The sequence below is a fragment of the Austrofundulus limnaeus genome, unplaced genomic scaffold (assembly GCF_001266775.1).
Source record: "Austrofundulus limnaeus strain Quisiro unplaced genomic scaffold, Austrofundulus_limnaeus-1.0 Scaffold183, whole genome shotgun sequence".
NCBI classification, from domain to species: Eukaryota; Metazoa; Chordata; class Actinopteri; order Cyprinodontiformes; family Rivulidae; genus Austrofundulus; species Austrofundulus limnaeus.
The window spans coordinates 712,461-723,172 of NW_013952585.1; the positions used below are offsets into that span (position 1 = coordinate 712,461).

The following is a 10,712-nucleotide window of genomic DNA, read 5'->3' on the forward strand; positions in this document are numbered from 1 at the left end:
CGGTTTTGCTGATTTGTTTTACGTAGTTGTCATTATTGGTTTGAGAAAATATTCTTTTAACTTGTTATAAAAGTCAAACTCATCTGAAGCTCACTRGATGAAGGGATGTGAGTTTGCAGCAGGAGCGCGTGGACGCTTTCTATTCGCTCACAGCTTTGGGAGAAAGGTTGCTAAGTAACTGTGCAGCGTTCCATTCTGGGGGCTGTAGTTCAAAGAAAGACGCACGCGCTTCACTAATAAGAACTATTTTCGCATGTGAAACTACATATCCCAGAATGCATGTGATCAGATAAGTCCTCTCACGTGACACTGGATACCTCAGTGAGCTGCAGAGCTACAATAACAAAGCGCTCGTTTATTTGCATGTCAGAGATTTTAGCCATTAAAAAAAGAAACTTATAAAGTAATTTCAGGATGAGGCTGCAGTGTTTAGTCTGGGCTCTGTGGCTCGGAGTCGGTGTTTACGCGGGAGGAAAATACTCTCGGGAAGTCAACGATCCTAAACCGAGTGATGGCGACAAGCAAGAAGTGGAGTTCAGGATAGCTAAAGTCAACCAGGTGTGGGAGAAAGCTAAACGGGTACGTATGACAGCAAAGATGCTTTCAATCTTTTGCTGATAGCAAAAACAGCGGCTTGAATGAGAAAACCCCTGTTCTAATACAGTATTTATTCTTCTGGTAAAACTGATTAAATCATGCATAAAAATGATTTTAAGTTGATTACATAATTRAAATCGTGCTAATATTTAGCATTTACTAACTGCTTTTTAGAAATATGGTAGCAAACGTGCTGCTAACCCAGTCAAATCTGTTCAATTTRCAATTATTTGTTTGGAGCATTTGATTTATCATAAAGTAAAGGTGAAGACAACGGCATTGGTGTTATTAGGAAAGCAATTTTTGTTTTTCTACCTGGGAAGTGTTATGCAAGAAAAAACTAACCTGTGCAACGGTTCACCCCAAGGTCAGACCATGCAGTGCTCAGATATGAGTTGCATCTCAGCCTCTGAAGTTATGCTAAATTGTTAACTTTATTATGATTAATTTAGAGAGAGGTGGAAAATAAATGGCTTGTTTGAAATAGTGGTCAGAAAAAATATATAATTTTTTCTTCTTAACATCTAGACTCTTTMATAGCTTATGCTAAACCACATTTGTTGAGATAAAAAATAAACGCAACACCTTATCGGTCCAAATGTCTCAGTTGTTAAGCATGGTGGTGGAAGGTTGGTGATTTGGGCTTAGACCTGCAGCTGTGAACTCCTCTTGAGACCTGAGCTGTAGTCTGGACTGCTTTTTAAAAACCTAAAAAAGCTATCTGGATTTTTAGGACCTTGTCGACATAAACATCAAATGAGCAAAAATCAAAACATAAAAGGACATAAAGGACAACAGGTCTGAGCTGAACTGATTAAAACATTATTGTGCAGGGGAGACAGTGTCCACATATGAGGACGCAGGTCTTGGGAGCGTATACCGAGGTCGTTTAGAGTTAAATGTGAATTTATCTGTTCAACAGCTGAAGCCTGACCCAAGCTTGGTCCTGCAAGAATCCAGTTCTTCCAAGTACGTGATCAMACCTTCAACCAAACAGATGAAAAAGTCACGAGGTTTGAAAAGATCCAGACAAAGTCCAGACCTTAACCCAGTTAATAAGTGGTGAGACTTTTAAGAGATTTGTGAATGAATGTCTACAAGCTTCAATAAACTGAAGCAGTTCAAAAACAAGAAGTGAAAATAAGCAAAAGACTAAATTCATTAAATTATCGAATAAATATATATTATAAATACAAAATATGGACTGTACTTGAATTTTCATACCCAGTTGAAAAAATATGTTTTGTTTTTCACTGAACAAATGTTAATACAGTGATCTGATCATGCTTATCTAAGGTTTTATTGACTACATTTCTGTTTTAGTTCTGATACATTAAACCTTAGAATTTAGAGGTGATGTTTTTACTTTTTATTTATTATCATTATTAKATATTTTTAACATTTTTTAATTATACTTTGAGCAAACTGGGAAAGAGCTTAATCACGAGAGTTTCGTCTGGATGTAAGTTGGTGATATAGCTACATAAGACTGAATAACTTTAATGTTAAACTCTATAAAATAGCAAAAATGCAGGACTCAACCTGAAAATTAACYGCCAAGGTATCAGACAGAAAACAAATATCTGTCACCCATTGCTTTGTCATTTGCTGCCTCTTACAGATTGAGAAGTCAATAAAAATGGTGCCAATTGAGCAAGCTTACCTTCTGTTATTTATTAATATTTTTTTTCAAACGAACTCTGTGCTTTCTGCTCGTTTCGCTCCGACAGATGCAGCTGCCTCYGGTCCGGCAGGCTGAGCTGCACAGCGACCTAAAGATCCAGGAGAAAGATGAGCTGCAGTGGAAGAAAATGAAGGTGGAAGGCCTGGACGAAAACGGGGAGAAGGAAGCCCAGCTGAGACGCAACTTTAATGGTGAGGCAGTGTTCSGCCTCTTTCAGGCAGGAACCGTTGTGTCCTCACTTCAGCTGCTGCAGTTTGTAAAACAAGTTCAAACTCTGAAATGCTGCCCGTCAACAAATAGCAACAAATTCCTAAAACAGTAGGTGGTTTTTAAACTAGAACATCTGTTAAAAGGYTATGCAAATCCTATGAGTGAGCCCGTAAAATGTGAATAAAAAATGTGAAATTATAATTTGTTTAGTGATTTTTGTTATGAGACAATAATGCAAAAGACTCAGTGTTTTGCTTGTTGTATTGAGGGATGCATCGGACTGTTTAAAGGTTAAGAGAGCGAAGATTCTGCCAAGTCTGGAAATTCATTAGCGTTGCCATTTAAAGCTTTGGAGAGCTCTGCTGTGACGGATGATATGGTTTTAATTTGGTGCACAGAATGTGAATGAAATGAACAATGTTGGACTTTTGGTTAAAGCTTTAAAAACTAAAAAGGATTAAAAATCACAAACTTGATTTCAGAAATGAGACTGTTGCGAGATGGATGGATAATTGAAAGTAAATTATAGTAGTTGGATAATTTCTCACATTTCTTTTTAAAAATCAGAAATAAAACCTAAAACTGGTGGCTCATTACTGTCCAGAGATGGTGCTGATTGGGACAGAATAGTGAGAGGTTTGCTGCAGAACAAATTCAAACTTTAAATATGTGTCGAAACAGAGTTAAAGCAAAAAATGTGCACCGAATGCAAAGAGTGTGAAGGTTAATTAGCTTTAATTATATTAACTGATGGTACTTATCATTTCCTCACAGTAGTTAGCGTGAACATGAACCGTGAATGATTTAGACACGTTACCRAAAGAAAATTGAATGTTCATCTAAATCGTGGTTGTTTTACAATCTGTTCACCTCTGCAGCTGCAGGCGGGGAGCCAGACACCCACACGAGTTTGTGAACAGCAGTTAGATGCCCTCTTTGTTCTCGCAGCCCCAACGGAGGTTTTACCAGACCAAAGACTGTTTAAAAAATAAATAAAATAAGACGCCTCACCATCTCTGAAAGAAATATTTGACTCTGTTTACTCAGGCTTAATGCGCCTTTAGAAATGAGAGCCCTTCAGCAGATGGTGTTCATCTGACCCTTAAATGAAAAAATAAATTCATTTTGTTTGTTCTGATCTGAAACATGGTTCAAAGCCACGAGGAATGTGTATGATCCAAATGCATGGCAGTTTGGTTAGCTAGCGCTGTTGTTTTGTAGCAGAACAGGTTCAACTTCTCCCCATGCCTGTGTGGGTTTTCTCTGGACACTCCTGTTTCGTCCCACAAACCATAAAAGCTGCAGGTTAATGTATCTTGTTTGGCTGTGACTGTTCTCAGAATTGTGTGACAAATTAAAAGAACAYATTCTAATTTTCTGTTGCACTCAGACTGATTTCTGTGTTTGTTTTTTTCTGTGAAGCTTTCTTTGGGATTAATGAGTCAGTCTCTGGGGTTGTAGAGTCTTGTTAGATAATTCATGTAAGTGTTTTAGGTACTTTATATTCTCCTCTCTTCGCCCTCTCATGAGACCCTCTTGTTCTTTGAGGCAGACGTCACGTTTATCCACTGCAGCATTTGTTTSAATGGAATTTGTTGTGTTCTGCAGTAATTCTGGCCAAGTACGGGATGGATGGGAAGAGAGACACGAGGGCGCTGGAGAGCAACTCGCTGAAAGACCACGAAACCAGAGATGGAGACCAATTTGATGACCCCAGACTGGACAAGCTCTGGAACAAGGTTGTGGGATGRTTTTATTCTCTTAAACTACAACTGYTAAGTGAATTAAAGCTGTTWTTTGTCCAGTGGKTCATATTTTGGTAACAGAAACRTGGACACAGACGGGCAAAAACATGATCATCCTCATTTTCTTTTGATGATGGATAAAGGATTAGCAATCTTCAGATTTATCTTTACATCACATTTACTGCACAGTTGTGGGCTACAGAAACATTTTGAAGAGCTGGTGCTTTAAATAATTTATCTGATGTTCCCTGAGGCGCACATTGTTTAATGGTGGAAAAGAGGGGAAAAAATAAATATAAGAGAAACTCTAATGTTATGAGCAATCCCTGCCCATTTGTGTGTCTGGGGGGGTTTAAATGTTCTTCTCTTTAAATGCAGTTATTTAAATCTCTACTCGGCTGCAAATGAAATACTTCTAACTTTGAATAGAATAAAATATAGATGCATTAATAAATGCTGCAGGCTGAGGAAACGCTGCTGCAGATGAATGTGTTTTAATGGTGGTTAACGTTGTCACCACACTGCAGGAAGCTCACCAGTTAAATCCTGATTATTGCCTTTTAGTGCTGAGTTTGTTCTCCTGGTGCCTGCGTGGGTTTTCTCCAAGCACGAAGACATTATAGGATTATAAACTGGTTGTGGTTATTTGTATGCACTTTTTTGTTTTGTTTTTGTGCGTTAGCCTKATGATTAACTGGCATCCTGTTCAGAGTGTAACTCCCACCACTCTGAACAGGAAAGAAGCAAAATGGTTGCAGTCAGAACTTTTGATTTTACAAAAAAGAGGCTGCAGCCTACCTAGACCAGGGCCTGCGTAGACCACACCCTACGCAGTCCAGGTTGGCTGCATAAAATGGCTGTGAAATGAGACGTCGAGGCTGTGTTCAGATTTAGAGGCTGGGTCCTCCGGAGGTGGAATTTGTCGGCTGCTCACAGCACCGCACCAGAGGTTGTCCAGATCCCAAGACTCCTCCGATGCWGCTGACAAATGGGTCCTCCTCTTTCCCCGATTTGAAGGACGSTTCCAATGGATCCTTCTCGGCCCACCGTATACCCATAATGCATTGCAAGCCGACTGGAGGTTTTTTTTTCTGCTCGTAATGGCAAGCAAAGCGAGAGAAAGAAATACTGTTTCAAATAATTATCTGGTGGGATAAAATTTTAAAGYTTCAAGCRGTTGTGTTGTTAATGCTTTTGTCATGTTTTTAAATATCATCCTGGTCAGAAATCAAACAAGCTAGTAGAGAGAAATGAACATACGAGTTCCTTAGTTCTTCAAATATTGCCTTTAAGCTAATTTTGTTGTTTTGTGATATTTATAATACTAATATATTGATATTTTGATAATTTCAGACAGAAATTAAGGACGGGAGGCTAGACCGTCCAAATTCACAGCCACTTTTTTCCAGTCTTTGTGGTCTACCAAGGTCCYRGYCCACCTAGACCAGGTAGGCCAGGTCCTTCAATGGACCCAGCCTCTGAATTTGGACACAGCCCTCGGTCTTTGGATGATGTGTTTTACATTTTAGATCACGTGCCTTTAGACTTAAAATGTGTTGTGAGATGTATTCATGTGTCTTTTTCACTGGAGGAATATCTTTACAGTTTAAAACCTTACACGTAAATACCTAAAAAACATTAGTAATTTGGACTTAGCTCCAGTATCAGTACTTGCAGTTGGCATTTTTATTTTTTTTACATCATTGCAGCATAAATTTCATCAGCCAAGTTGCCAGAAATACATTTAAAARCCAATCATTCAGATCGCAATGAATTTCCAAGCTCTGCCAAATTGGTTAAAAAAAAGTCTGGCATCTTTGTTTTCCTGTTTAGTTTGCTGATGGCGATATCTTAGGATCTACTCGGTGGTCCACATTTGTTGGCTGCATGAGAAAGAGCCCACGAATTCAGATGCAGGGYAGTGATCTAAGTGGCTGACATGTGGACTTGGAAGGATGTGGCCCCTGAATTGAGACAGCCAATGCATTGTGAAATTAAAAATACCTAATATATGTTATAAATATATGTTGTAATATATGTTGCTTCTTTACAAAATCAAGAAWACCATGTTTCCAAACAGCTGAACTGGTTTGTGACATTATTTAGGCTAGTCATGATTTAAACCTCAAAGGAACACCAAATAACCTAGAGGTTTGGTTTAAAAAAAAACACATTTATATTTACTAACCAAGGATTTGATAAAGTCTCTTAGAGGATGACTGTTCTGTAACGTTTTCAAAATTGTTCAAACACAAAACCTTTGTTCTGATCGTGTCAAGGCTAACTCCTCTTCCACCAACAGGCCCAGAACTCAGGGAAGTTCAGCCCTGAGGAGCTGCAGAGTCTGAAAAGGGAGTTCCAGCACCACAAGGAAAAAATCCACGAGTACAACATCCTTATGGACACTGTCAGCCGAACCGAGGGTAAATCTCTTTTTTTTAACTACACCACCTGTTCTGTTATCATCTAAGGCAGAGGTCTTCARTCCTGGTCCTCGAGGGTCACTATCTGCCTTCTGTTGATGTCCATACCAAACCCTGAGCAGCTATAAAGGACCCCATATTGTGATTTCMCCCTGGCTGGATCGACATGCTAACATATTCATTGTTCGACACGTTTATGTTCACATCTTTGAATCACATCTGATTTTCTTTTTTTGATCGTTKCCCAAATGAAAAAGTGAGACTAAAGTGAACTGTTTTTCAGGATGAGGCTTGGATGTGTGAGGAGCTTTATTTGTTCAGACATGTGGTCAGGTACGTGGGTGGCAGGCAGGAGGCAGACAGCTCGCAGGATCTCCTGCTGCTCTTTGCTCTGTTCATGCTCATCGCTTCACAGGACTGACAGCCTCCTCTTTTCATAAAGACTCGGAGAAGATGAGCACAACTCTCTCAGATACCAACACTTTACAGTGTTTTTTTGTGCCAAATCTTTTTTTATTATTTATTTTTTATTTATTATTAGCACGTCGCATCACAACACTGCTACAGAACGAGCCAGGGGTATTTTTTTCTGCTTGTCTGGTGCATTTAAATGTTCAGCCAATCACATGTTGCCTTCAGGGGAGTCTGTGTTTACCTTCACAGAACCCCCACCTACCCTCAGCTTATTGTTTGTTTTCTCCATTYGATCCAAATGTCAGCTGATATTCAGGCAGTCTGTTTGGCCTTTTGTTGAGTTYTTCTTCCTCACTTTTCTGTTAAGATGAACAGAAATCTCATAACTTSCTGGTATTACCCACTGAGTCTGGACTTATAAACTGCTTATGGTTCTTATGGAGGAACGGACTTATTATATGAATATAAAGTGGATCGGTTTCGGGTTATTTTATGCTTCCCACCAAAACGCCTGTGGTTAAATGGTTGTTTGCTCTCTTCTTTTCTATTCCTTTATTTATTGCTCCCCACTGAAAGAAGGTGGAGCAATAATGGTTTTGTGTGTGTTTCCCATGAAATTAATGAATTAATTTCCTGGACTCGCCTCCTCTCATCTCTCTCTCCCATTTAAGCCACCCACCCACCCGCTGAACCCCCCGTGGGCTCCTCTCATCCTCATCCTCTCCTTGTCTCGCCCACTCAACAGAAATCCCTAAGAATGTGATCTCCCCCCTGGAGGGCGATGCCAAAGAGCACGTGCTGCAGCAGAAGCACACCGAGCTGAAGGAGAAAATGAGAAACCTCAACCACGGCTTCGAGCGCCTCCGCAAAATCAGCCACGAGGGCTTCAATGAAGACAGTGGTGAGGGGGGCTAAAACACACACTCCTCTCCTCATCGCCTCACACACACACACACACACACACACACACACACACACACACACACACACACACACGCCTGGAATTATAGTAACACGCTGCTGGCTCAGGATTGGCAGGTTGATGTGCTGACAGTGTTACGCAGGTGCTTTGTGTTTTTCATTTAAATTGAATCAATGTGTAAATTGGAGTGGATATTTCAGGTATTTTACAGGAGGTTATTTAAAGGAGCTCTCAGAGCTGCATTCAAGTGTTGACGTAAATCAGTTTGTCCTTGTGCTTCAGCGTTCCTCTATTTCTTTTTCTTTTTTTCTTGTTTGTAGTTTTTTATTCATCCACTCCTCACTTATTCATCCGTTTGTGGTTGAGATGAAGTTTCAGTGGGCGATGACGCTTCTGATGCTGTCTCACTGCTAATTTCCTCTTTTATATAATGTTACTTGTTTTTTGTCTCCATCGTCCGTCAGTCTGTCCATCTATCTGTCCATTACTAACTCAGACAGCTGTAACTTTCACATAGAAAGGCTAAAAGACACCAAACTTGGGATTAGTCATGCCCGACCATACCATGTGGTCATAAGACATCATCAAAGCCCCGCCCCCTGACAACAGGAAGTGACTTTTTTAGGCTTGGAAAGCTTCATCTCTGACCCAGTTGACCTAATCAGCTACAAATATTGTCAGAAAAAAATAATAAGTTGATCTCAATTGCTTTCAAGCACAAATACTTTTGTAGTACACTGATTTTAATTATACTACACATAGTATAGTTTTATGATAAGAACTGTAATGACTGTTGAATGTGATTTTTGATGAACTTAATGATTCTATATTAATAGTTACATGCCTGGTAACAAATACAACACATAGTTGTACTTTTAAAATCATTAGGATAGGTGTTTGTTTGTGGGCATGGCTTTGACCAAAATGATAGGGACCCCATCCCGACTGATGACATAATTAATATAGGCAGAGTCATGCCCTGAAGCTTATTATAAAACTCTTGTTATTTCCTGATTCGGTCTGATTTCCTGGTACCATTAAACCGGACATCAGCGGAGCGCTCTTGGTTTTGTATGGCCGTTCTTTAAGTCTTTCTCAGTGCAACTGCGAAGTTCCAGCGGTGAGCCGACAGCACGCCACTCTTTTCTTCAGTGCTGCGGCAAAATCAGACAACAACACATCGTTGATGTACGTGTAGCTCTAAATTCCAAATGTTTCAGCTAATATGCATGCACCCAATTCACTATGGCTGATCCTAATCCACCCCACTACAGGAGTGCAGTACAATTTTTGGAGAAGGTGGCCTAACTTGTTAAGCGATGGAAACTATACCGCTGTTCACAGGAAACTTTTTGAGTCAGTGTTCAAAACGCTGCCATTCCACTGATCCAGTTTAGTCCAGTTGTTGGTTCAGTCACAAACAGCACAACAGGTTCCTGAACGCTACAAGGCCAATGTACAATGTAAACAAAACAAAAACAGAATTTTTATGGTAATCTGAGCGCAAATTACTTTCAAATAAACTGCGACTCGTGCTCCACTACCTTGGTTAGTCAAAGCTTATCGTTTCCTGTGTTTGACAGGAAGTCCTTCCCATAACCTCTACAGTAGCAGCCCCAGGGTTAAGGTGGATACAAAATTAAGAGTGGGGGTTCCATCTCTTACCAGGGAGGGAGCACTGTTAGACCTTTTATGTTTTGTTAGTTTTGCATGGAGTTTAGTCCTTCATTTGAAATCTTTTAATGTACAGAACAACTGATCAGCCAGTGTCTCTTTATGACGGAGTCAGCTTCTCCTCTCTTGGGTTTTGTTGTGGCTCCAAACCGTCTCTCCTCTTCTGTCTGGCTCTGTAGAGTTTCGGGAGCCTCGAGTGATTGAACTTTGGGAGGCAGCCAAGAGATCCAACCTCAGCTCAGATGAGCTGGACTCTCTTAAGGTGAGCTTTGCTTCATGTTTTGACTTGTTTCAAAAAAAGAGTTTTTGTTGAGTTCGTGTCACAGAAGTGTTTGAATTCAAGTGATTCTCTTTTCATCCATTTCTCCCTCGAGCAGACGAATGCAGCTTTTTTTAAGTTTATCTTAGTTGGAGATCAGATGAATCCCTCAGACATTTCTTCTCTGTTTGCTGCCTGAAGTGTATTTCAGCTCCTCTGTGGAGCTGTTCGTGCAACTGAAGGTGAACTTAAACAACTCTGTTTGCTTCTGTCCTTCCTTTGTTGCTTTAGGAGGAGCTGCATCACTTTGAGACCAAGGTGGAGAAGCACAACCATTACCAGGAGCAGCTGGAGCTGTCTCACCAGAAGCTGCGACATGTGGAGTCTTTAGGAGATGAGGAGCACATCAAGAGGAACCAGGAGAAGTACAACACACTCTCTGAGAAGACCAGGGAAATGGGCTACAAGGTGAGATGAGAACCATCTGTAGTTTCATTTTATTGTTGTCGTTATGAGAATCCTGGCAAAACATGAACTGTTAGGTTTAATTCTTCACATTAAATAAAAACAGATTGTTTTTAAGATCATCACATCCATGTATGAGTTGTTAATCACTAAATTTCAAATAGAATTGGAGGTGTTACAGCCTGTGAGTCATGATTCATCACAAACAGCTCTTTTTTTCAAAGATTTATGAAAGGAAAGTTCTGTTAAATACACCAATCAGCCATAATTTTTTTTAGTTTATTTCAAACGTGTAGAAAACAAAGTAAAACAAAAATAT

The 10,712-nt window shown here is 39.9% G+C and overlaps 1 protein-coding gene across 1 annotated transcript in view; it reads left to right on the top strand.

The window, feature by feature from the left end:
• Nucleotides 1-336: 336 nt before the first annotated feature.
• lrpap1 (low density lipoprotein receptor-related protein associated protein 1) overlaps nt 337-10,712 on the top strand; it is a gene marked incomplete at its 5' end in the record, with an annotated part of 11,505 nt that continues 1,129 nt past the window's right edge. The window contains 7 exon segments of the mRNA XM_014018103.1: nt 337-579; nt 2,328-2,472; nt 4,100-4,230; nt 6,539-6,659; nt 7,819-7,974; nt 9,849-9,931; nt 10,220-10,396. Of these exon segments, the coding sequence (XP_013873557.1) occupies nt 415-579; nt 2,328-2,472; nt 4,100-4,230; nt 6,539-6,659; nt 7,819-7,974; nt 9,849-9,931; nt 10,220-10,396 (978 nt within the window).